At 43.2% G+C, this 27,840-nt stretch overlaps 2 protein-coding genes and 1 non-coding gene across 3 annotated transcripts; 1 reads left to right on the top strand and 2 right to left on the bottom strand.

Moving 5' to 3' along the window:
- The first annotated feature begins 312 nt into the window (after window positions 1-312).
- Window positions 313-12,124, top strand: TRIM21 (tripartite motif containing 21). Its single transcript, XM_069555162.1, has 7 exons — window positions 313-392; window positions 1,706-2,149; window positions 2,642-2,737; window positions 3,996-4,226; window positions 9,184-9,206; window positions 10,438-10,538; window positions 10,834-12,124. Exons 2-7 carry the CDS (start codon window positions 1,742-1,744, stop codon window positions 11,370-11,372), a joined length of 1,398 nt encoding a protein of 465 aa, XP_069411263.1. The 5' UTR covers window positions 313-392; window positions 1,706-1,741; the 3' UTR covers window positions 11,373-12,124.
- Window positions 11,877-11,948, bottom strand: TRNAC-ACA (transfer RNA cysteine (anticodon ACA)). Its single transcript has one exon. It is a non-coding gene; the product is annotated as a tRNA-Cys (tRNA).
- Window positions 12,125-16,834: 4,710 nt separating the features above from the next.
- On the bottom strand, window positions 16,835-17,785 carry LOC138421206 (olfactory receptor 52B4-like). The gene has a single exon (XM_069555163.1). The coding sequence runs from the start codon at window positions 17,783-17,785 to the stop codon at window positions 16,835-16,837; it is 951 nt and encodes a 316-aa protein (XP_069411264.1).
- Between the last annotated feature and the right edge of the window lie 10,055 nt (window positions 17,786-27,840).

The raw sequence follows: 27,840 nt of genomic DNA on the forward strand, positions 1-27,840 counted from the left end.
GTTTTTGGAAATAGGGAACAGAAGATGGCCTTTAGAGGAGACCTCCAGGCACCCCTGTCCATCCAAACCTCCTTTAAAGCAGCTCCCACACGAGGGCACAGCACGTAGCCCTGCATGGCTCCTCCACGCAGCAGATACGATGCTTCGCTCTATTACACAATGAGGACACGGGAGGGAACGCAAAGCAAGGACTAAAGGCTGCGGAGCTCTCACTCGCCCCAGCCTCCCAGAAGCTCCGGACTCTGGAGGCACCTCAACCCCTCCGCCTTCCTCCTCCCTTGGCCCCGCCCACTCTCCTCCCGCTCTGCCCGCCTCCCTTTCAGATTTGCGGTGGACAAGGAATCGAAAGTGAAATAAGGAAGCGGCTGCCATCCACTGCGTCTCTTGAAAAGGTGAGTGAACTTGGCTAGACCGAGGTACCCCAGCTCTCCCTGGGGGACCTCTCTCCCCTGCCCCAGGTCTGAAGAGCCTCATCCAAGCCGTCCCCACCCCTAGAGATTTCGATCTCAGGTTTTCTTTCGCAGCAGGTCTCCCTCAACCCTAACCCAGCAGTTCTTCCCCTGCAGCCTGGGAGGAGGCTGGGCTGTAAACCTGACTGGGATGTCCCCTGGAAGGAGCTCGAATTGCTCGGCTTCTGCCGGCACCTGAGCTGGGAAGAAAAACCAGGGAAACTGGGAGAACTAGGATGGCAACCTAGCTCGGGGGTGGTCCGGGGAGCCCGGTGTGGGGGTAGGTCCGCGATCCCTGAGACTGCTGTCCCCAAAAGGCTCCCTCTGGAGGTGAGAGAGACAGGGTTGCTTAGGATATTAGAAAACTATGGGTCTGCGCCCTAGAAGAAACAAAGGCGGGGCCAGGTTCAGGGTGGCTGAGAGAAGAGCCCAGGAAGTTCTTAATAAACCTCACGCTTCTGTGTGTATGCACATACATATATACACACATATACATATGCGTGTGTGTGTGTGCTCAGTCGTGTCTGACTCTTTGCGACCCCATGGACTGTATGTAGGCCGCCAGGCTCCTCTGTCCACGGGATTTCCCAGGTAAGATACTGAAGTGGGTTGCCATTTCCTTCCCCAGGGGATCTTCCCAACTCAGGGATCAAACCTGCTGTCTCCTGTGTCTCCTGCATTAGCAGGTGGATTCTTTGCCACTTGCACCACCTAGGAAGCCCATGTACTTACGGATATACATGTATCCTTATGAAAATATGTAAGCATAAATATAAATATTCTTATATATATTCATGTTACCGATAATTAGATAGATACCAATAACTCCTGCCTATTGCAAAGATTAATGAGAATGTATGTGAAGCATGTAGCACCTGGCACATGGAATGAGCACAGTCAATGGTCGCTACTGTTAAGATTAGCTTCTCAACAGAGTAGAAAACCAGTGGCCTGAGGCAGAAGATCAATAGGTAAAGCCTGGACTCTGAGGGGTTAAGCAGAGATGAACATGATGAAAGTCGAATTGTAAGCAGCTGTCTCTCAGGTTCTCAACAATATTTGCTATCTCTTGGGGACTCAGTGTCCCCTTCTGTCTGACTGGATCAGTGACCCAGACTATGGAAGAGGAGCGCTATTCAGGTTGAGGTCCTTGTCTTTTCTTGTTTTCACTCCCTCCAGTTCACCCTCTCTCGTGGTTCCCTTTTCTTACCTGGCTCTTCTCTTCCCTCCCTTTCCTCTTCTCCCCTCACCCCAAGATCTCCCCAGCACTACCGAAGAGGAGCATCACCCCAATGGCTTCAGCCGTACCCTTGACAATGATGTGGGAGGAGGTCACGTGCTGTATCTGCCTGGATCCCATGGTGGAGCCTATGAGCATTGAATGTGGTCATAGCTTCTGCCAGGAGTGCATCTCTGAGGTCGGGAAAGAAGGAGGTAGCGTCTGTCCTGTGTGCCGGCACCGCTTCCTGCTCCAGAATCTCCGGCCCAATCGACAGGTAGCCAACATGGTGGACAACCTTAGGAAAATCAGCCAGGGTGCCAAGGAGGGCCCACACGGGGAGCTGTGTGTGGTGCACAGAGAGAAAATTCACCTCTTCTGTGAGGCAGATGGGAAGGCCCTTTGCTGGGTGTGTTCCCAGTCCCAGAAACACCGTGATCATCCCATGGTCCCTATTGAGGAGGCTGCTCAGGAGTACCAGGTGAGTCCTCAGCACAGAGGCAGGAACAGGTAAAAAGGAGATGGGGCCCTGTTGATGGCTTTGTTCCCCAGAGCTGGAAATGGGAGAGAGTTACCTGTGGGGCTGGGGAAAGAATAGGGGTCTCCTGCCTTCTATGTCTTATTTAAGGGGGAAATGGCAAGCTCAACACAGTTTTCTCATTCTCACAGAGCAGGGATGTGCTATGGGAAAATGCTTCAAGAATCTTCTTCCCTTGTGGCCTCCTGCTTAATTAGGAACAAGCAGTGCCCCCACCCTTTGTACACCAACCGTGTGGCCCTATTTTGTAAGAAATATCAGGCTTTTTCCAAAACCTTCCCAGCCACAGAGTTCCTACCCCAAACAGACTCTAGTCCTTCCTTGTCTTCTGCACTCAGCCTCTTCTAAGAACCAGTATGATCTTCCCCCCACTTCACACCACTGCACCCTACTTCTTGACCTGACTGGGTATCATCTTGCTTTCGTTCTCTGCAGGAGAAGCTTCAGGTGGCACTAAAGAAACTAAGAGATAAGCAGGAGATGGCTGAGAAGCTGGAATTGGACATTGCAATGAAGAAAGCATCCTTTAAGGCAAGAGTCATATCCTGAAGGGAATCTTAGATCTGAAGCCTGGGGAGGGTCCAGCTATGCCAGTCCCTATATCTCACTCCCCAAGAACCAGCTGCCCCATAGGTCTCTTGATGGAGGGGATTAAAAGAGTGTGGAGATCAAAAAGAGCTCCCAGTCAGATGGAGAGAGAGTCTTAGGAAAAGGTGCTGAGGGACAAGATATATTCTAATGCTCCTGCTTCTTGAGCCCAGTCTCTGGAGATGACAGCCCAGTCTCTGGAGATGGCCTCAGAGTTTGGGACAGGGGAATGCCAGGAGAGATGCCCAATGTCAAGAAATGACAAGTTGTCAAGAAATGACAGTGACTATGAGAACCAGATTTAAGTGAACCATAAAGGCCTAAGATGGGCTTCCCTAGTGGCTCAGATGGTAAAGAATCTGCCTGCAGTATCGGAGACCTGGGTTCAATCCCTGGATTGGGAAGATCCCCTGAAGAAGGGAATGGCTACCCACTCCAGTATTCTTGCCTGGAGAATCCCATGGACAAAGGAGCCTGGCGGGCTACAGCCCATAGATTCACAAAGAGTCGGACATGACTGAGCAACTAACGCTTTCACTTTCAAAGGCCTAGGACAGGAAAGCCAGTCTGACCGGGTAGTTACTTGACCATGTCCAGCTCACTGGTCCAAAATGTAATGGAGAGCTACAGCTTGTTCCACCCCAGGGATTAGCAGGTGGGGTGGGTCAGGGACTAGAAAGGAGCAGAAGGAGCTCATGGCCAAGAGATCCCAGAAGAGGTAGACTTGAGACCCAGGAAGGGTAAGGCAGGCTGTGGTGGTATTGAGTGACCCTCCAGTTAGAAGCAGAAGAGGGCAACCATAGACTATCTCAAAGACTCCTTTTTCCCAAACTTAGGAACCAGGTTATGAGCCTGGCTTTGCAGGTTTGTTGGAGTAGGGCCAGGTGTTACTCGTTCAGTTACTAAGATATGAAGACAAAGGGACACATTGGGGGAGCAGGGGTGACTTGAAGGAGGTTGAGGAAATCGCTGATACCACAGGCTGATGCAGCTGTGATAGGTGCACCTCCCCACCGCACCCCACCAGTCCCATTCCCCTCAGGCCCAGAAGCCTCACCCACCTTCCTTCCCAGCAAAATTGGGTATGTGTGTATTCCCAGACAGAGCCAGAGTGGAGTAGGAGTAGACATGGATACTTCCATTCCCAAATCTTAGGGAATTATGATTAAAAACCACTTCTTTCTTTCCATTGACACCAAAGGGGAAGGTAGAGGCGCAGAAATTAAGAATTCATGAAGAGTTTATAAGGCAGAAAAACTTCCTGGCCGAAGAGGAGCAGAAGCAACTGCAGAAACTAGAGGAGGAGGAGAGGCAACAGCTGAGAACACTGGGGGACACAGAGGCCAGGCTGGCACAGCAGATCCAGGCCCTGCAGGAACTGATCGCAGAGGTAGAGAGGAGGAGGCGGGGCTCAGCGCTGGAGCTGCTACAGGTAAGGCCTGAGGACAGCTCCCCTCTGAGATTCAGGGAGTAACTGAAAAAACCCAGAGCGCCTCGGGGCTACCTTCAGGGAATGCAGAACCTTGGTCCCTGGCATTTTCTTAAATAAACTGGAATTCAGACCTATGAGTGGTTTGCATTCAAGGCCTGGAAAGGTACAAATTAGAAAGGAAAATTCCATGCAGCAATGAAAAGAAATGGACATCTCTAGTAAGTGTCTGTTCTAACACACAATCAGATTCGTAATCTTGAGAACATACCCTAATCTTACTGAGGATCAGGTTTCTCCTATGTTAAATGGATATTATAATATTACATATCTCAGGGCCCCAACCTTGCCACCAATTCCTTCCATAACTCTAAATTAAGTCATTTTCTTTTCCTAGACCTAATTTCTCCATTTGTAAACAAGGCAGCAGGGAATAAGCTAAATGACAAGGAGTTCCCCGGGCTTTAGTTAGAAATGTAACATGTTTACACTTCTATGAGCTATATATGTATAACTGTATCACTCTGCCATATACCTGAAACGTTGTCAATCAATTGTATTTCAATTTTATAAAAATAAAAAAAAAGAGACAGAGAACACAAGGGATCTGTTCTTGGGAGAACCACATGGGGTCTACTTGATTTCAGTACATAAATATAAAATGCTTAGAACAGTGCCTGGCACACAGTATATGGTTGCATAAATATTATTTAATTTTATTATCATTTATGTTATAAAAAACCTACTGAATACCTGCCTCTGAGGAGGCCTTACAAATAGCTGAGAAAAGAAGAGAAGCGAAAGGCAAAGGAGAAAAGGAACAAAGTTCCAAAGAATAGCAAGGGAAGAGAGATAAGAAATAAGAGATAAGAAAGCTTTCCTCAGTGATCAATGCAAAGAAATGGAGGAAAACAATAAAACTGGAAAGACTAGAGATCTCTTCGAGAAAATTAGAGATACCAAGGGAACATTTCATGCAAAGTGAAAGTAAGTGAAAGTGAAAGTCGCTCAGTCGTGCCCAACTCTTTGCAACCCCGTGGACTATTCAGTCCGTGGAATTCTCCAGGCCAGAATACTGGAGTGGGTAGCCTTTCATTTCTCCAGGGGATCTTCCCAACCCAGGGATAGAACCCAGGTCTCCCACATTGCAGGTGGATTCTTTACCAGCTGAGCTACAAGGGAAGCCCAAGATGGGCACAATAAAGAACAGAAACAGTATGGACCTAATAGAAGCAGAAGATAGTAAAAAGAGGTGGCAACAATACACAGAACTATGCAAAAAAGATCTTTATGACCCTGATAACCACAACAGTGTGATCACTCACCTAGAGCCAGACACCCTGGAATGTGAAGTCAAGTGGGCCTTACGAAGCATCACTATGAACAAAGCTAGTGGAGGTGATGGCATTCCAGTTGAGCTATTTCAAATCCTAAAAGATGATGCTGTGAAAATGGTTTACTCAATATGCCAGCAAATTTGGAAAACTCAGCAGTGGCCACAGGACTGCAAAAGGTCAGTTTTCGTTCCAATCCCTGAGAAAGGCAATGCCAAAGAATGCTAAAACTACCACACAATCGCACGCATCTCACACACTAGCAAAGTAATGCTTAAAATTCTCCAAGCCAGGCTTCAACAGTACATGAACTATGAACTTCCAGATGTTCAAGCTGGATTTAGAAAAGGCATAGGAACCAGAGGTCAAATTGCCATCATCCATTGGATCATCAAAAAAGCAAGAGAGTTCCAGAAAAACATCTACCTCTGCTGTATTGACTACGGCAAAGCCTTTGACTGTGTAAATCACAACAAACTGTGGAAAATTCTGAAAGAGATGGGAATACCAGACCACTTGACCTGCCTCCTGAGAAATGTGTATGCAGGTCAAGAAGCAACAGTTAGAACTGGACATGGGACAACAAACTGGTTCCAAATCAGGAAAGGAGTACGTCAAGGCTGTATATTGTCACCCTGCTTATTTAACTTATATGCAGAGTACAACATTCAAAACGCTGGGCTGGATGTAGCGCAAGCTGGAATCAAGATTGCCAGGAAAAAATATCAATAACCTCAGATCCATAGATGATACCACCCTTATAGCAGAATGTGAAGAAGAACTCAAAAGCCTCTTGATGAAAGTGAAAGAGGAGAGTGAAAAAGTAGATTTCAAGCTCAACATTCAGAAAACTAAGATCATGGCATCCGGTCCCAACACTTCATGGCAAATAGATGGGGAAACAGTGGAAACAGTGGCTGACTTTATTTTGGGGGGCTCCAAAATCACTGCAGATGGTGACTGCAGCCATGAAATTAAAAGATGCTTGCCCCTTGAAAGAAAAGTTATGACCAACCTAGGCAGCGTATTAAAAAGCAGAGACATTACTTTGCCAACAAAGGTCTGTCTAGTCAAAGCTATGGTTTTTCCGGTAGTCATGTATGGATGTGAGAGCTGGACTATAAAGAAAGCTGAGTGCTGAAGAATTGATGCTTTTGAACTGCGGTGTTGAAGAACACTCTTGAGAGTCCCTTGGAGTGCAAGGAGATCCAACCAGCCAATCCTAAAGGAAATCAATCCTGAATATTCATTGGAAGGACTGATGCTGAAGCTGAAACCCCAATACTTTCACCATCTGATGCGAAGAACTGACTCATTTGAAAAGACCCTGATGCTGGGAAAGACTGAAGGCAGGAGGAGAAGGGGATGACAGAGGATGAGATGGTTGGATGGCATCACTGACTCAATGGACCTGAGTTTGAGAAATCTCTGGGAGTTGATGGTGGACAGGAAAGCCTGGCATGCTGCAGTCCATGGGCTCCTAAAGAGTCAGACACGACTGAGTGACTGAACTGACTGACTGACTGACCTACTGAACATAAAAACAGTCGATTGGAAATGACAAAATAAAGCTAAAAGTAAAATAACTGAGAAAATAAAATTAAACCTTGTGCACATTATTTTGCTCTCCCAGGAAAATAAGGACAAAGAAATGAGAATTTTAGAGAAATATTAAAATATGACTTTGTTTCTCCCTTATTTGGCCTCAGCCAGTGTTCTCATTTGGTAATACAGCTTTGATGTATATGGTCATTGCACAGGTTATTGAGTTATATAACCATCCTTGCCACTTTGGTTTTTCTATGCCTGTTTACTAATCTTTAAATGGAATATAAATAACAGTACTTAACTAATAGGAGTTTATAAATAATTAAACAAGTTATACCAAAAAAAAAATCGTTCTAAGCAATAGTAGCCATGTGTTGTTACTGCTACTTTTCCTAATTTTTGTTTTTTGTTGTTCAGTCACTAAGTTGTATCCAGTTCTTAACAGTTCCATGGACTGCAGCACACCAGGCTTCCCAAAGTTTGCTCAAATTCATATCCATTGAGTCAGCAATACTATCTAACCATCTCATCCCCTGTATCCCTCTTCTCCTTTTGCCTCCAATCTTTCCTAGCATCAGGGTCTTTTCCAATGAATATTCAAGACTGATTTCCTTTCTGATTTGATCTCCTTGCAGTCCAAGGGACTCTGAAGTCTTCTTCAGCAACACAATTCTAATTTATTTCATAATACTATAAATAACTGAAAATTCTTAAATAGCACATATAATTGTTAGCATTCAGTCCCTCATGACAATGCAATGAGGTGGATGCTACTATTATTACCCCTGTTTCATAGATGAGAGAACTTAAGGTGCAAAGAAGTTAAGAGATTTAGTGATAGACTGAAGCTAAGAAACTTAACCAAGTTCACCTGAATAAGAGGTATTATCACCTGAGTAAGAGGTATTAAGTAGAACATACATCAATGAATTTATTTTTTAAATAGTTTGGGTTTTTTTTAAATAAATTCCCTGATGTGTGTTCTACTTAAAAATCATCTCACACCCAGCAATGATGAGCTTGCCTCACTTTGGGAAACTTTGGGCTACATGGTCTCAAAAGTCCCTCTGCTATAACATTCTGTGGTTCCTCTTTTCCCCATACCTTTTCATTGTCTCTTGGTCAGATACAGTCATGAAAAAATTTGTTTGTGCATAAAAGCCAATAAGATTGATTTGACTTGGCAGCTCTCTTCTTCCCATGATCCAAAGCTTCTACCCTTCTCTGAGTAGAGCTCTCTGAGGCACTTTTGACAGGGCCTAGTAGCCTGCCAGTGCCTGGATAAGGACCCTAGGCCCTGCTACAGAACATTCTCAGATGCTTTGGTGTCACATACGTGACAGGGACAACATTAGCCATAGCATAGGGTGGCACTTTAAGCCCTTCCTTCCCAGCACTGCAAGTCCACAAATGAGAGCAGTTTCTGTGCATTCCGTGTGTCCTGGCTGGGCCATTCTTTCTCTGTGACTGGGTCTGGGCCTCAGCCAGGCAGAGCTATTTGCTCCTTTCTTCTCCCCCACCAAGAATCTGATCTTGTAAATTTGTTTTCTGAATCAGATTTTTGTAAGCTACTCTTCCTTCCCCTCTCGGAGAAGGCATTGGCACCCCACTCCAGTACTCTTGCCTGGAAAATCCCATAGGCGGAGGAGCCTGGTAGGCTGCAGTCCATGGGGTCGCTAAGAGTTGGACATGACTGAGTGACTTCACGTTCAATTTTCTCTTTCATGCATTGGAGAAGGAAATGGCAACCCACTCCAGTGTTCTTGCCTGGAGAATCCCAGGGACAGGGGAGCCTGGTGGGCTGCCGTCTATGGGGTCGCACAGAGTCGGACATGACTGAAGAGACTTAGCAGCAACAGCAGCAGCTTCCTTCCCCTGATTACAGGTCACACCCATGCTGGGTTTCTGCTTCCTCATCCATTTCAAGGTGGTCAGAGGCGTTTTTCAGGCCTTGGTCCAGAGGCTTGGGGTAGAGCAGTGTTCTGTAGACCTCAGGGTGACATCGCTTTACCCACACAACTGAAATCTGTTGTAAGCTTGTGACTCCAGAACTTACTGTCTGTTTCTTGTCTCCTCAGGAGGTGAAAAGTGTCCTGGAAAGGTAAGGAAAGGTTTTCTTCATTAGAGGAGGGGGCAGTATATACCTTAAAAAAGAGCTTTAATTAAAAAACATGAATTGAAGTCATCCCCATCCTCCTTCCTGTTCTCAAAGACCCAGTTCTCCTTAAAATATGTTCTGGTCTCAGAAAGCTAATTAATGGACATCTCAGTTGGTGAATGTCAACCCACTCCAGTATTCTTGCCTGAAGAGTCCCACGGACAGAGGAGGCTGGCAGGCGACAATCCCTGGGGTCACGAAGAGTTGGACACGACTGAGCAACTGAACACACACAGTTGGCAAGGTGCCCAAAGTAACTGGTGTGTCACATCTTCACAAAGTGAACTTACAACAGACAGGGTAGCTGAGTTTACAGCCTGCTGGGACTCTTTTAAAAAAGTATCTAACTGGTTTCAAACCTCTCCAAAAGAGCCATGGGTAAGACCCACCGCATGGGCGAGGCTCCTTGAGGTTCCTCATGGAGGTGATTCAGCTTGTATCGGATACCTTGAGTTATGAAGTGAAACAGAAGGTACTTGTGTAATGACCTAAGACCCGGAGAGACATACAGGCTGGCCAGATGATGCAGATGCTCATGTAGCCATCAAGGCTTAGATAGAAACAAAATCCTACCTACTTTTGTCCTCCGTCCCCAGGGATCCTAACACAGATTGTTGTGGTTGTTTAGTTGCTGAGTTGTGTCCAGGCTTCCCTGGTGGCTCAGATGGTAAAGAATCCGTCTGCAATGAGGGAGACCTGGGTTCTATCCCTGGGTTGGGAAGATCCCCTGGAGAAGGGAACAGCTACCCACCCCAGTAATCTTGCCTGGAGAATTCCAAGGACAGAGGAGCCTGGCAGGCTACAGTCCATGGGGTCGCAAAGAGTCGGACATGACTGGGCAGCTTTCACTTCACTGTGTCCAACTTTTGCAACCCCATGGACTGTAGCCCCAGGCTCTTCTGCCCATGGGATTTCCCACACAAGAATACTGGAATGGGTTACCATTTCCTTCTCCAGGGGATCTTTCTGACCCAAGGGATTGAACCCATGTCTCCTGCACTGGGAGGTGGATTCTTTACCAGTGCATCACCTGGGAAGCCCCCCTAACACAGGAGCTGTTTGCAAATTTGCATCAGATTACATTATCAGTCATCCACAAGGGTGGTATAACCATCAGATTTGGGCAGGATGAGGTAGGAGTTGGAGACAGGGTCTCTAATTCTTTTTCCCCCAGGAGTGAATCATGGAACCTGAAGGAGGTGGATGTCGCCTCCACAGACCTGAGGAATGTATTCTATGTGCCCGGGATTAAGAAGATGCTGAGGACGTGTGGAGGTGGGGCCAGCACCAGGGGTATGGGACTGGCTTGCCAAGGGAGTGAAGGGGATAAGGAGGGTGCCCAGTGCATCCCTGGGTTGGAGAGAGATGGCCGGTTAGAGTAGGTGGGGCAGGTGCAGAAATAGGGAAGGTGGTTCCCTCAAAGGTCATGGCAGGGGTCAGAGTTGGCTAGGAGTCATCTCCTCACACAGTGAGGCTCAGGGTCACCCCTTCATCCTCATCCCCCCACCACTGGCACAGGGTTGCTGACTCTGCACACTCTCCCAGCCTGACTGTGGCCCTCTCTCTGCAGTACACATCACCCTGGATCCACAGACAGCCAATCCATGGCTCATCCTTTCGGAGAATCGGAGACAAGTGAGGCTTGCAAACACCCGGCAGGACGTGCCTGAAAATGAGGAGAGATTTGATACTTACCCCATGGTACTGGGTGCCCAGCGCTTTGACTCCGGAAAAGTTTACTGGGAAGTAGATGTGACGGGAAAGGAAGCCTGGGACCTGGGTGTTTGTAGAGACAATGTGAGGAGGAAGGGGCAGTTTTTGCTCAACTCTGACAATGGCTTCTGGATAATCTGGCTGTGGAACAAACAAAAATATGAGGCTGGCACCTGCCCCCAGACTCCCCTCCACCTTCAGGTGCCTCCAAGCCGAATTGGGATCTTCCTAGATTATGAGGCCAGCACTGTCTCTTTCTACAACATCACTGACCATGGCTCCCTCATCTACACCTTCTCTGAATGTGCCTTTGCTGGACCTCTGCGGCCCTTCTTCAATCCTGGTTTCAATGATAGAGGAAAAAACTCAGCCCCTCTGATCCTCTGTCCACTTTAAGACCTGCTGGTAGGGATCTAGATGATTCTCTCTGGACACAAGCAACCCCTCTGTTGGTTCCACTCCTCAGCCAGTGGCCCTGTCTCATGTGCCCATGAACTGCAAACCACCTTCGTCTCTGCAGATGTATCAGGATGCCACAGGCAAACTGGCACCAAGGTCACCCACGGTCTATGTCAAATGACCTACAGCACCAGGATTCCTGCCCTATGTTGCTTTATGATTTCCTCCATGAAACAAACTACTTGCATTTGGCCCCCAAACTCATCTGGATCAACTAAAGCATGTTTCTGCCTTCATGTGACTCAAGTTTTGCTTTTTCCTCTCCATCTCTAGGCTTTTGGTCCAGTCTCTACTATGTATCTTGCAAAGTGAAAGTGAAGTCACTCAGTCGTGTCCAACTCTTTACAACCCCATGGACTGTAACCTACCAGGCTCCTCTGTCCATGGGATTTTCTAGGCAAGAGTACTGGAGTGGGTTGCCATTTCCTTCTGCAGAGGATCTTCCCAACCCAGGGATTGAACCTGGGTCTCCCGCATTGTAGGCAGACGCTTTACCATCTGAGCCACCAGGGAAGTCCCATGTATCTTGCACAGGACTTCCTAAATAAATTGGTCTCAATCTATCCCATCATTCCTATCTTGTATACCTCAAGGTTTATCTTCCCAACATGCATCTGATCAAGAGTGGCTTCACAGTGCCTATAGGAAAACAGGCATTAACTTTTAAAATAAAGGCTGAATTAAGCAGACCTTAGGTTGCTGTGTTAAATATCTAACCAGCTGTGATCCCTCATTTCCAGTGTTATCTCCCAACCACATCTTGTTGATAGTGGTGTTGGTTAAAGAACGTATCAACATAAATGGCCAGTGTGATAGTTTTTTGATAGACCAACTTGCCTAGGCTATAAGCCCCCAGGTTTTCAATCAAACACTAATCTAGATTGTTGCTATGAAGGTATTTTTGTAGATGTCATCAAAGTCCATAATGATTTGATTTTAAATAAGGGAGGTTGTCCTAGATAAGGTGGGTGGGCCTAATGTTCAATCAGGTGGAAGTCTAAGGGTGGATCTGAGACTCCTGTGAAGAAGATAGTCCACTTGTGAATAGCAGCTTCAACTCATGCCCAAGAGTCTGAACTTCACCTTCCTGGATAATCTGCCCTGTGGATTTTATGACTTGTCTTGCCAGCCCTCCCAGATGTATAAGTGAATTTCTTACCATAAGCAAATCTCATAATATTTATTTCCTGTTCTCTACCAGTTGAATCCTAACTGGTGTGAAGGCCAGGAAGGGGGTAACAGCATCACCTGATTTCAGCACACACTTTTGTTGAATTTAAACTTTTTAAGTTGACACAATGAAGTTCTACATGTGAACATCAGCAGGCTGCCTGAGAGCCACTGTCCTTCCAGGAAATGTGATTCCTTATCTAAAATAGAATCTCAGATTGCCCTTAGCACATATGCTAAATATTTCATGAAAAACTTAGATACTACACAAAGATGTCAGTGACCTCAAAAAAAGCTGTTGTTTTTAGGTCTCTCTTAACATTGGACAGAAAGAAGGTACTTTGATGGAAAGATAGCAACAGCAGAATCCTCAGGCAAGAGACAACATCACAGAGCTAACTCAATGTAAGTTGCCAAAGGTGACCAGTGCTTTGGTTGAGGCACTAGAGAGAATATGGAGAATTCAATTCATCATGAATGGGATGTGCTGGGAAAGGGTTGGATTTCTGTATATCCAACATGGGTCAAAAAGAAATATTTTTTATTAGAAGGGTAGATTATAAAATCAGCTTTTCTACTTCTCTGCTTTGCAGGGGGCCAATGTAATTGATGGTGTGTTTTTTTCCCGTTCAGTTGATATGCTGATATGAGGACACTGCCAAAATGATATAAACTTAAATAAATTTTTATTTCTCAAAATCTGAATACCTTGGCATATTGGGTTACCTTGATGTTTGCAGATATATTACACAGAGGACATACTGCCATCCCCTGCATCTCCACCAAAAAGAATTAAATAGTAGAGGTTTCATAGTATCTCAACTTTTATCCCCACCAATAATTACTAATAAGTGATCCAGGTACACTACAGAAGAGTGTATGTAATCACACATAAGATTATGTAATCACACATAAGATTATCATACTAAGTGAAGTAAGCCAGAAAAAGACAAGTATCATATGATAACACTTATATGTGAAATCTTTAAAAAATGATATAAATGACCTTGTATATGAAACAGATGTAGAAAACAAACATGGTTATTAAAGAAGAAAAGGGGGTTGGAAGAGATAAATTAGGAGTTTAGGATTAACATATATACACTACCTTATATAAAATATATAACCGAGAACCTACTGTATAGCACAGAAAACTATACTCAATATTTTGTATTAACTTGGAAAAGAATATGAAAAAGCATAGATACATGTGCATGTATAATTGAATCACTTGGCCATTCACCTGAAACTAACACAGCACTGTAAATCAACTATGCTTCAAAAAACTTTTTTTAAATTCTCTTGAGAAATGAAAGATTTACCAGCACCAATTCTAATTTTGATTAATATTATCCTTTACAATTCAAATAAGGTCTCTTGGCTTTTTGATCCCCTTTGATACCACAACTTCCTTTTGAAATATTGATAGAAGAAGCAGAAATTATTATAGCAAAGTTTTAAAGACAGATAAGCTAAGACAGGAAAACGTTAAAAATCTTTCCAGTGCTTACTCTTTGTCAATATTCAAGATCCTACTTATACTTTATATTTTTGGTTCTATTACAGCCATATGATAAAACCATGGTCAAGAAATTTAAAGATTATGGTGCCCCTGACTTATTTATGAAAATATTTCATATTGAAACATTTAAGATCAAATCAGCAAATTTGAAGTATATAATACCATGTTTTAAACTATAGTCACCATACTGTACATTAGATGCCCAAACTGAAAGTTTGTACCCTTCAAACAATATCTCCATTTCCCCTACCCCTATGCCTCTTGAAACCACCATTCTACTCTCTACTTCTGCGAGTTCAGTTCTTTTTCGGATTATCCATATAAGAGAAACCATACTGTCTTTGTCTTTCTGTTTCTGGCTCATTTCATTTAGCATTGCATGCAGACCCTTTACCATCTGAGCCACAAGGGAAGCCCTAGTGTAAGGTACTCCAGGTTTATTCATGTTGTCAAAAGTAGCAAGATTTCCTTATTTTTATGATTGAGTAATATTCCATTGTGTGTATGTACCACATTTTTTTCTTTTTTTCTCCCAGCTTTATTAAAATATAACATTTTGTAAGTTTAAGGTGCACAATGTAATGATTAATACACATAGCAAAATTTTTACAATAAACTTTGTTAACACATCTATCACCTCACATAGTTGCATTTGTATTAATATATGTTTGTGGTGAGAACTTCTAAAGTCTATTCTCTTAGCAACTTTCAAATATACGATGAAGTATTATTAACTATAGTCATCATGCTATATGTTACATCCTCATAAAATACTCATCTTAATACTGAAAATTTGTACCCTTGACCACTCTGTTTACCCTACCCCTAGACCCTCACCTCAGGCAACTCCCAATCTTTTCCCTGTTTCTATGAGTTTCTTTTTAATTCCACTTATAAATGAGATCATATAGTATTTAGCTTATTTCATTTAGTTCAACATTTTCAAGGTTCACCCGCGTTGTAACAGATAGCAAGGTTTCTTTCTTTTTATGGCTGGATAACATAAGTGTGTGTGTGTGTGTGTGTGTGTGTGTATGTGTGTAATATTTTCTCTATCAATTCATTTTTCAATGGACATTTAGGTTGTCTCTATGCCTTAGCTATTGTAAATAATGCTTCAGTGAACATGGGGATGTATATATCTCTTTGAGATACCGATTTTATTTTCAAATACACAGAAGTGCAATTTCTGAATCATATGATAGTTAGACTTTTAATTTTTTAAGGAACATCCATACTGTTTCCATATTGGCTCCACAAATTTACATTCCCATTAATACCACACAATGGTTCCCCTTTCTCCATATCCTTGCCAGCATTTTTCATCTCTTATCTTTTTGATAATATCCATTCTAACAGGTTTGGGGTGATACCTCATTGTGGTTTTAACTCACAGTTCCCTGGTGATGTTGAGAATCTCTACATGTTCCTATTGACAGTTTGTATGTCTTCTTCAAAAAATGTCTAATCAGGTCTTTGCCTATTTTTTAGTAAGGTTATTTCTTTTTGAGTGTGTGTGTGTGTGTGTGTGTGTGTGTGTGTGTGTGTGTTATTTTGCTATTGAGTTTTGCTAACTGAGTTTCATTGGTTACTTATATATTTGGATATCAGTCCCTTAGCAGATATATGGTTTGCAAATATTTTCCCCTATTTCATAGTTCCCTCTTCATTTTACTGATTGTTTCCTTTGCTGTGCAGGAGCTTATGGGGTCTTCCCAGGTGGCTCAGTAGTAAAGAATTTGCCTGTCAATGCAGGAGACACAGGAGACATGGGTTTGATCCCTGGGTCAGGACTATCCCCTGGAGGAGGAAATGGCAATCCATTCCAGTATTTTTGCCTGAAAAATCCCATTGACAGAGGAACGTGGTGCGCTACAGTCCATGGGGTCACAAAGAGTCAGACATGACTGAGCGCACACACAGGAGCTTTTCAGTTTGATGTAGTCTGACTTCTTATTTTGTTTTTGTGTGATATCAAGAAAATCATTGCCAAGACTGATGCCAAGAAGTTTTTCTCCACATTTTCTTCTAAGATTTTTACAGTTTTGGGACTTAGAGTCAAGTCTTTAATTCACTTCAAGTTAACTTTTGTTTATGGTGTAAGGTAAGGGCCTAATTTCAATCTTTTGCATATGAATATCCAATTTTCCTAACACCATTTATTAAGAGATTGTCCTTTCCTCTTTGAGAATTCTTGACATCCTTGTCAAAGATTAACCGACCAATATACAAGGGTTTATTTCTGGGCTTTTTATTCTGTTCCACTGGTCCCATTTCTAATTCAGAATAAAAGTTTATTATACCTCAAATGTATATATTATTAAATGAATACATATTCTGTCTAGATGTTTTAGTAGATAAGTTTATTATAGGAAATAATTCTCATTGTTTAATATAACTTAGTTTGGTTTTTATATTTCTGTTTTTCTGGGGCCCTGTGCATACACTGAGAAGTCTCTAAGAGAATAAGCTAACTTCCCTAAGGTCAAACACATCACTTTTGGAAAATCCAGTACTCAAATCTAATTTTGATCCAACAGCTCATGCTCTTTCCTAAATACTAAGGTAACATAGCATTCTATCTTTCAAAATCACAACAAATAATTTTGCTCACAGTCAACACAACCCTTACTTCATAAATCTCTACAAAGTAAGCAAAGGAACTGCAGTATCCTATGCTGATAATCATATCACCTGTCATACAAACTCAGCAGAGTTTCCACTGTGAAGACAAAGTACTAACCACACATTCTCGAATCTGCCTGGTCTTAACACCATAAATGATGGGGTTTAACATAGGAGGAGCTAACATGCAGACATTTGCCAGCAGAATGTGGATATAAGGAGGAACATGATGCCCAAACCGCTGGGCAATTATGGTAAAAATGCCAGGCAAGTAAAACATGGAAATGACACCAAGGTGGGAGCCACATGTGCCTAGGGCCTTTTGCCGAGCTCCTCGGGAGGGAAGACGGAAGACTGCATTAAGGATGAAGATGTAGGAAACTAAGATGAGCAAGGCATCTACCACTACAGTAGAGAGAAGGACAGACAAGCCATACCAGACATTGACACGAATATCAGCACAAGCAAATTTAGCAACAGCCATGTGCTCACAGTAGGTATGTGGTAGCACGTTGCTATGGCAGAAAGGCAGTCTTTTCACCAGGAACACATCTGGAAGGATCACAGAGAAACTCCTCAGGACCACAGCCAGACCAACCCTTATGATTACTGCATGACTGAGCACTGTGGTATAGCGCAATGGGTCACAGATGGCTACATAGCGGTCAAATGCCATGGCCAACAGAATTCCTGATTCAGCAATGAAGGTGGCATGGATAAAGAAGATTTGGGTGACACAACCATCAAGGGAAATCTCTCCAGCATGGAACCAGAATATGGCCAGGGCTTTGGGCACAGTAGTAGTGGACAGGATGAGGTCCGCCACACCCAGCATGCAGAGGAAGAAGTACATGGGCTCATGGAGGCTGCGTTCAGTCATGATGATGAAGACAAGGAGGATATTCCCTAGGACAGCAACAAGGTAGGAAAGAAAAAATGGGAGGGAGATCCATGTGTGCTGGTCTTCCAAGCCAGGGATCCCCAGCAGAATGAAGAGTGAATGGCTGGAACTAGTGTGGTTGGGGGTTGCCATGCCCAGAATGAGTCATCTGGATGTTGGTGTATGGGATTTGGCAGTCATCTCTTTTCTCTTTCCAAAAAGGTGACTGGACCTGGAGTAGGGGAAATGGAAACAGATCACTTTTCTCTGGGTGAGAAGTGGAAATGGTCCTGGTTAGAAACCAGGAAACATGGGTTAAAAGTCCTTGCCATTCTATTCAACAGCTATGTTATCTTGGTAACATTACTTCCCTGCTCTGGGTCTCTCTTTTATTTGTCACTTTAAAACTAAAGTCAGACATCAACATGAATCCACCATGGGTGTACACGTGTTCCCAATCCCGAAATAATAATAAATAAATAAATAAACTAAAGTCAGGGAGAATCTAGATTAGATATTTGTAAGTGAGTTCTCCCAGCTCTAGAATGCCATAGACCTTAGCATCAGGTTGTTATAAACAGTTGAGAGCTGTGAATAACCCTGCATTTTCCACCTTATCAGAATGTGATATACATCTCAAAAGGAAAATGGTAACTGAGTTCATTATCAATTTAATAAACCTTACTGAACACATACCATGGCTCCTGGAGGACCTCCCTGAGAAGAGTCAGATAATTAAACAAAATATCTATACAATACAGATAGTGTAGAGGAAAAGTTAAACACAGGAGCTGTGGAAACATGGAAAGCTTCCTGGAAGTTCAGAAAAGGATTTCTAAAGGTGCCAATCTGAGTTGAACCTTGAAAAATAAACAAGAGTTTGCCAAGTAAAGTCACGTGAGGAGGAAGAACATGAACAAAGTCACAAAGATCTGAAAGAAAAAGGAGTTTGTAGGGAAATTATGATTCAGGGTTACTATAGACTGGAGGACATGGCAGGAAATGATAGGAAATAATGTGAGGCAGTGAAGTAGGGGTCAACTCACTGAGGGTTCTGGGTATTGATGTAAGGAGTTTGTTTAGGCTTTATGTTGAAGCAGGAAGAACCACTGAAGGGTTTGCCATGACATGGGGGCATGATGAAGTTTGCATTTGAGGTCACTCTCTCTCTGGCTCTGCTGTGTAGGAAAGATGTGGAAGGGAGGAGGCAGGTTGGAAAACAGGGACCAAGGACAAGGTCAATTGAGAGTATCTCTGCTCTAAGGGCTGCACGTGCATTTTCTCAATCAACATAGTAGGAAATGACTGTAGTCATTTTCCCATTTTACGGATGGAGAGCAAATAGAGCTTAGAGAGTTTTTCATCCCCTACCCCCCACCCAAGGTCACCTGGCTAGTAAATGGTGAAGCTAGGATTTGGCTACGCACGAGATGCTTTGAAATCACACCATGTCCACCTCACTCCACCTGGGTCCCCTTCATCAGGTGATTGCAATTTCCTGGTTCCTGGTTCAAGGAAAAAAAAATCTGTTACTTCCCTTAACCATCCTCATTCTGCCAGCTACAAATTTATATTTGAATTGTCTTCTCCCTCTTTCTCCCACTCAAGGCTCAGCTCTCCATCTGTGCACTGGACCCCAACCTTCTCTCCATCAATCTGTCATTCCGGTCATTTCAAACTCCGCCTCTAGGCTGACTCCTTCTCCTTACTGTGTCTCTTCCCCCATTCATCTCGCTTTCACAAAAGCAGGGGTGCACTCTCTCTTCATTTATCCCCTTACCACCCTCCCAATCTTTACCCCATGCCATTTTACTTATAACACCTAAAACTTCCTTTTCCTTTTTCAGTGCTTCTCATTGTGGTAAGTCACATATTATAAATCATACTATTTTAGCCATATCTGACTGCACATTTCAGTGGCACTAAGTGCATCCACATTGTTGTTCAACTCTCATCATCATCCATCTCTGAATATTTTATCTTTCTAAACTGAAACTCTGTCCCTATTAAACACTAACTCCCCACTCCCTCCCCCGCCACTCTTACCTCCAGCCCATGGCATCTGCCAATGTACTTTCTGACCCTAAGAATTTGATTATCTAGGTACCTTGTATAAGTAGAATCAAACAGTATTTGTCTGCATCTAATGTATACTGGAATGCATTTTTTTAAGGTTAACTTAATATTCCCTGTTAGTTCAGTTGGTAAAGAATCCGCCTGCAATGCAGGAGACCCCAGTTCAATTCTGGGTCAGAAAGATCCCCTGGAGAAGTGATAGTCTACCCACTCCAGTATTCTTAGGCTTCCCTTGTGACTCAGCTGGTAAAGAATCTGCCTGCAATGTTGGAGACCTGGGTTTGATCCCTAGGTTGGGAAGATCCCCTGGAAAAGGGAAAGGCTACCCACTCCAGTATTCTGGCCTAAAAAATTCCATGAACTGTATAGTTCTTGGGGTTGCAAAGAGTCAGACATGACTGAGCGATTTGCACTTAAATATATGTCCTACAAACAGACTGCATCTTCTTTTTTTCCCCCTCTGCTGTACAATAGGTTCTCATTGTCTGTTTTGTGCATAGTGGTGTGTATATGTCAATTCCAGCCTCGTACAGAATGAAGTAAGTCAGAAAGAGAAAAACAATATTGTATATTAATGCATATATGTGGAATCTAGAAAAATGGTACAGATGAACCTATCTGCAAATCAGAAATAGAGACACAGATGTAGAGAACAAGCATATGAAGAAAGGATGGGTGGGATAAATTGGGAGATTGGGATTGACATATATACGCTACTATGTATAAATCTTCCTTTTCTAAAATAATCTATCATATCATGGTTGCCAAATCTAATATTACTTTTCATTTATTATTGCTAGTAATATCCAATTTCTATCATTAATACTTCTTTGATGATAGCAACCATGACTACTGTTAGATATATTTATTATTTCTAATTATTGTACAAAACCTATGGAATTGAAAGTATCACTAGTTCATGCAAAAAGAAACTAATCTCAGATAAGCAACAGCCCAAAGTCAAACAACCTGTTAGTGGCTAAGCTGATATTTGAGTCCCAGATTATTAGAGTCAAACCTTCCATTAGTTTTAGAAACAGACATTTTTGTTTGTTGATTACCTAACCATTTGTCTTTGGCGTCCTCTCCACTCCCTTCTCATTCTCTTATTTCACCAGAATGTCTAAGACATGTAAACAATGTAATATAGGAAAATTTATATGGACTTTGGACCTACCTGAGTTCAATTCCAGCTCTGCTTGCTACAAATCCACATACACAACACAATCTTCAATTCGTATTACCGTATTATCAGACACATTCATTTATACAGTCACAACATACATTATTTACCCACACAAATTTTGATGATTTACATACTAGCACACATTTTCCCTGTTCACACAAAACAGCCCTTCACCATAAGCACACACACACACACACACACACACACTTTTAAATTTTCCTTCATATATAAACCCAGTCAAACTCACAGTCATTAACCCTTCAAATTCACTCTCACTCATCTAAGTCATAACTTCGGCTATTTCCATTCAGTATACTGGCTCTCCTCTCATTAAATCAGTTTCCTCAAGGAGGTAGATATTCCAAAGTTTATTCAGCCCTTGCCCCTGCTTCCAGCCTGACAGTCCTCTACGCCAGAAGGAAGAACTCCCTCTGGGAATGCGATTCACAAGATAACCTCCTGCTATACCGGTTCCCTCTGGAATTGCCCATACATGAGTCAGAGATGTAAATATCAACACTGGTTGTCACTCTATATCAGCAATCATCAAACTGCAGCCTGTGGGCCAAATCCTGCCCACCACCTTCTTTTATATATAAAATGTTATTGAAACACAGCCATGCCCAGTTATTTACATATTGTCTATGACTGCTTTCATGGGACAGATTGAGTAGTTGCAAAAGAGACAATGTTCAAAACTTAAAATATTTGCTGTTACTCTACAAAATCTTTTTGGTCATCCCCATTTTAAAATAATCTTGTATGATTTATTATTTATGAAGGAAAGGCAATTTTCCCAAGGTCACAGAGGAACTGAGTTAAGATTTCTTGCCTCTCATTCCATTGTTTCCACCATGCCACAAAGCTTCTGCAGACACATTTTGGTCTGCCCTGACTCTGCTCTCAAGGGATGGAGAATTCCAAAGAGAGCCTCTATTGGGTGACCAAATGGTGAAGGCACTCCACTATCGTTTCCCATGTCTCTCATTAATAAACTCATCGTGTCCCACCTCCTTTATCCCCACCATTCCTGCCCACAGGCAGAAGGACCCGAAGAGGCACCAGACTACCCTGGTCAGTACCAACCTACATCTCTCCTCACTCCAAACTGTCATCAGCGCCATTTGGAACCACCTCTGGAGCCATGCCCCTGCCTAGATGGCAGGGTATTCCCATAACCTGCAGACTGTGCACAGTGGCCAGGGGATCAAGCTGGAGGAGAAACTGCAGGGCAAGTTATTTGTTCTCTGAGTATCTTTGGGGACCATGGTCTTATTTATGTTGTCTTTCTTTTCCCCCAGGACCTCCTCTATTGTGATCTCCTCGGTGACATAACCGGAAAGTCCTTAACCCTTCTTGTCTGAGTGCTGGAAGCCTCATGTGGAAAGTGTGCCTGATAGGTTATATGAGCTTAGGAAAGGAGTTGTGAGAGAAGATTTGGAGTGAGTGTCTGACTCTTTGCAAACTCATGGACTGTAGCCTGCCAGGCTCCTCTGTCCATGAGATTTCCCAGGCAAGAATATTGGAGTGGGTTGCCATTTCCTTCTCCAATCCTAACCAGGGATTGAAACTATGTCTTCTGTGTCTCCTGCTTGGCAGGCAGATTCTTTACCACTGAATCACCTGAGAAGCCCTAATGAACCAATATGGATACATTATTATCAATGAAAGTCTGTAGCTTATATCAGGGTACACTCTGTGTTGTATAGTTTATGGGTTTTAAAAAATATATAGTGACAGGTGTACACCATTATAGTGCCTTTCAGAATATTTTCAAAAGCTTAAAAATACTTGCAGGCCTCCTATTTATTCCTCTTCCTGTTTCCTCAGAATCCCTCAAAGCCAAGGATTTTTTTTACTGTCTCTGTAGTTTTGCCTTTTTCCAGAATTCCATAAGATTTGTATCATACAGTATGTACCTTTACAGATCACCTTATTTTGCTTAGCATAATGCTTTTAAATTTCCCCCACATCTTTTTGTGGCTTCGAGTAGTCCTAATCTCTCCTCCCTACCTGGATCACCCCTTCTTGGTGACTCTGATTCTGGGTCTCCATCCTGCGCTGGGTCGCAGCCACCCGCGCTTAGTGGCAGCCGGGAGGAGACACCCCGCGACCGAGGTCATGGGCGGCGGCAAAGAGGAGCTACCCCGCTTCCGAGGCCAGGGGCAGCTGGGAAAAGCCACATGGCCAGGTGGGCCAGGTGGGCAACAGCCTGGAGGAGCCACCCGGGCTGGAGGCCAGGGGCGGCGGGCGGGAAGAGCAACCCAAGGACCAGTGGCTGTGTGGGCTCAGGAGGGCCTAGAGGAGCTATCCCACATTGAAGGTCAGGAAGGGCGGTGGTAAGGAGATACCCCTCATCCAAGGTAAGGAGCAGCAGCTGTGCTTTGCTGGAGCAGCCATGAAGAGATACCCCACGCCCATGGTAAGAGAAACCCAAGTAAGATGGTAGGTGTTGCAAGAGGGCATCAGAGGGCAGACAACTGAAACCATAATCACAGAAAACTAGTCAATCTAATCACACTAGGACCACAGCCTTGTCTAACTCAATGAAACCAACCATGCCCGCTGGGCAACACAAGACAGGCAGGTCATGGTGGAGAGGTCTGACAGAATGTGCTCCACCGGAGAAGGGAATGGCAAACCACTTCAGTATTCTTGCCTTGAGAAACACCATGAACAGTATGAAAAGGCACAATGATAGGATGCTGAAAGAGGAACTCCCCAGGTCAGTAGGTACCCACTATGCTACTGGAGATCAGTGGAGAAATAACTCCAGAAAGATTGAAGGGATAGAGCCAAAGCAAAAACAATACCCAGCTGTGGATGTGACTGGTGATAGAAGCGAGGTCTGATGTTGTAAAGAGCAATATTTCATAGGAACCTGGAATGTCAGGTCCATGAATCAAGGCAAATTGGAAGTGGTCAAACAGGAGATGGCAAGAGTGAACATCGGCATTCTAGGAATCAGCAAACTAAAATGGACTGAAATGGGTGATTTTAACTCAGATGACCATTATATCTACTACTGCAGGCAGGAATCCCTCAGAAGAAATGGAGTAGCCATCATGGTCAACAAAAGAGTCTGAAATGCAGTACTTGGATGCAATCTCAAAAACGACAGAATGATCTCTGTTAGTCTCCAAGGCAAACCATTCAATAACACAATTATCCAAGTCTATGCCCCAACCAGTAATGCTGAAGAAGCTGAAGTTGAATGGTTCTATGAAGACCTACAAGACCTTTTAGAACTAACACCCCAAAAAGATGTCCTTTTCATTATAGGGGACTGGAATGCAAAAGTAGGAAGTCAAGAAACACCTGGAGTAACAGGCAAACTTGGCCTTGGAATGCAGAATGAAGCAGGGCAAAGACTAATAGAGTTTTGCCAAGAAAACGCACTAGTCATAGCAAACACCCTCTTCCAACAACACAAGAGAAGACTCTACACATGGACATCACCAGATGGTCAACACCGAAATCAGATGGATTATATTCTTTGCAGCCAAAAATGGAGAAGCTCTATACAGTCAATAAAAACAAGACCAGGAGCTGACTGTGGCTCAATCATGAACTCCTTATTACCAAATTCAGACTCAAATTGAATAAAACAGGGGAAACCGCTAGACCATTCAGGTATGACCTAAATCAAATCCCTTATGATTATACAGTGGAAGTGAGAAATAGATTTAAGGGCCTAGATCTGATAGACAAAGTGCCTGATGAACTATGGAATGAGGTTTGTGACATTGTACAGGAGACAGGGATCAAGACCATCTCCATAGAAAAGAAATGTAAAAAAGCAAAATGGCTGCCTGAGGAGGCCTTACAAATAGCTGTGAAAAGAAGATAGGCAAAAAGCAAAGGAGAAAAGGAAAAGTTATAAGCATCTGAATGCAGAGTTCCAGAGAATAGCAAGAAGAGATATGAAAGCCTTCTTCAGTGATCAGTGCAAAGAAATAGAGGAAAAGAACAGAATGGGAAAGACTAGAGATATCTTCAAGAAAATTAGAGATACCAAGGGAACATTTCATGCAAAGATGGGCTCGATAAAGGACAGAAATGGTATGGACCTAACAGAAGCAGAAGATATTAAGAAGAGGTGGCAAGAATACACAGAAGAACTGTATAAAAAAGATCTTCACGACCCAGATAATCATGATGGTGTGATCACTAATCTAGAGCCAGACATCTTGGAATGTGAAGTCAAGTGGGCCTTAGAAAGCATCACTACGAACAAAGCTAGTGGAGGTGATGAAATTCCAGTGGAGCTATTTCAAATCCTAAAATATGATGCTGTGAAAGTGCTGCACTCAATATGCCAGCAAATTTGGAAAACTCAGCAGCTGCCACAGGACTGGAAAAGGTCAGTTTTCATTCCAATTCCAAAGAAAGGCAATGCCAAAGAATGCTCAAACTACCGCACAATTACACTCATCTCACATGCTAGTGAAGTAATGCTCAAAATTCTCCAAGCCAGGCTTCAGCAATATGTGAACCGTGAACTTCTTGATGTTCAAGCTGGTTTTAGAAAAGGCAGAGGAACCAGAGATCAAATGGCCAACATCCACTGGATCATGGAAAAAGCAAGAGTTCCAGAAAAACATCTATTTCTGCTTTATTTAGTATGGCAAAGCCTTTGACTGTGTGGATCACAATAAACTGTGGAAAATTCTGACAGAGATAGGAATACCAGACCACCTGACCTGCCTCTTGAGAAATCTGTATGCAAGACAGGAAACAACAGTTAGAACTGGACATGGAACAACAGACTGGTTCCAAATAAGAAAAGGAGTACATCAAGGCTGTATATTGTCACCCTGCTTATTTAACTTATATGCAGAGTACATCATGAGAAACGCTGGACTGGAAGAAACACAAGCTGGAATCAAGATTGTCAGGAGAAATATCAATAACCTCAGATATGCAGATGACACCACCCTTATGGCAGAAAGTGAAGAGGGACTCAAAAGCCTCTTGCTGAAAGTGAAAGAGGAGAGTGAAGAAGTTGGCTTAAAGCTCAACATTTAGAAAACGAAGATCACAGCATCCGGTCCCATCACTTCATGGGAAATAGATGGGGAAACAGTGGAAACAGTGTCAGACTTGATTTTAGGGGGTTCCAAAATCACTGCAGATGGTGATTGCACCCATGAAATTAAAAGACGCTTACTCCTTGGAAGAAAAGTTATGACCAAATATAGCATATTCAAAAGCAGAGACATTACTTTACCAAGAAAGGTCCATCTAGTAAAGGCTATGGTTTTTCCTATGGTCATGTACGGATGTGAGAGTTGGACTGTGAAGAAGGCTGAGAGCTGAAGAATTGATGTGTTTGAACTGTGGTGTTGGAGAAGACTCTTGAGAGTCCCTTGGACTGCAAGGAGATCCAACCAGTCCATTCTGAAGGAGATCAGCCCTAGGATTTCTTTGGAAGGAATGATGCTAAAGCTGAAACTCCAGTACTTTGGCCACTTCATGCGAAGAGGTTGACTCACTGGGAAAGACTCTGATGGTGGGAGGGATTGGGGGCAGGAGGAGAAGGTGATGACAGGGGATGAGATGGCTGGATGGCATCACTGACTCAATGGACATGAGTCTGAGGGAACTCCGGGAGTTGGTGAAGGACAGGGAGGCCTGATGTGCTGCGACTCATGGGGTCGCAAAGAGTCGGACACGACTGAGTGACTGAAATGAACTTAACTGAACTGATCTCACTTCTTTTGATTGTTTAATAATATTCCATTGTTTGTATGTACCAGAGTTTTTTTTATCAATTTACCTGTTCAAAGATAGTTTGGTTGCTTCCAAAATTTGGCAATTATGCATAAAGTTTCTGTAAATATCTGTGTGTAGGCTTTTCTGTAGGCATAAGTTGTCAACTCATTGGGTAAATACTAAGAAGCGTGGTTGCTAGACCATGTGGTAAGAGTATGTTTAGCTTTGTAATAAACTGAAGAACTGAAGAAGCGATTTCCAAAGTGGCTTTACATTTTTTTTTTCACTTTTCATTTCTGCCAGCAATGAGTAAGAGTCCTATTGATCCATATTCTTAACAACATTTACTGTCAGGGTGTTCGGTTTTAGCCATTCTAATAGGTATATAGTGGTATTTCATTGTTGTTTTAATTTGCATTTCCTTAATGAAGTATGCTGCTATTGGGTATTTTTCATATCTCCATGTGACATCTCAAGGGATTCTCCTCACCAGGACAGCTACTGGTTAATTTCTCAGTGTCCCCCCCACCCCCCCGCCCCACCATACAATACAATTACTGCAATTTTTTGCACAAATAATGCTTTGCATTTTCATGGCTTTGAATGCTCAACCTAACATTTCTTATTAGTGTCCAGAGAACAAACAGAGGAATTATTCCTTGATAGGAGAGACAGTTCCTCCAGCAAGATGGAAGAAAAGGATGGTGGGAGCAGATATGTGCATGTATGTGCTGGATATAGATGTGTTTTAAATTTTAGTGTCTTGAATTTCTGTGAGTTTCTTACTGATTAGTTCTGATTTAGCAGGCAAGATTTTCTGTCAAAGTTAAAAAGGTAGGTTCTTGAATCAAGGTTGAAGGTTCGAATAGGCTGTGTACATGAAGCATTAATTAGGTGGAATGGGAAAATAAGCTGACTTGAGCAGATGTGTAAATTTGCTGGGCTCTGTTGGTAGTCTAGGTTGATAATCATTTAATGGCACCACTCTTCTCCCCTGGTGAGTACCTAAATCTAGTTGTTAATTTGGTTTATAATAATGTGGGGATGGATCAGAAAGAATGGAGGAAAAGTTTTAAAGGATTTGAGAATACTTAGAAGAAATTTGGGGCTTCCCAGGTGGCACAAGTAGTAAAGAACCTGCTTGCCAATGCAGGAGACATATGAAACACAGGTTCGATCCTGAGTCAGGAAGATCCCCTGGAGGAGGGCATGGCAACCCACTCCAATATTC

The sequence above is a fragment of the Ovis canadensis genome, chromosome 15 (genome assembly GCF_042477335.2).
Source record: "Ovis canadensis isolate MfBH-ARS-UI-01 breed Bighorn chromosome 15, ARS-UI_OviCan_v2, whole genome shotgun sequence".
Classification (NCBI taxonomy): domain Eukaryota; kingdom Metazoa; phylum Chordata; class Mammalia; order Artiodactyla; family Bovidae; genus Ovis; species Ovis canadensis.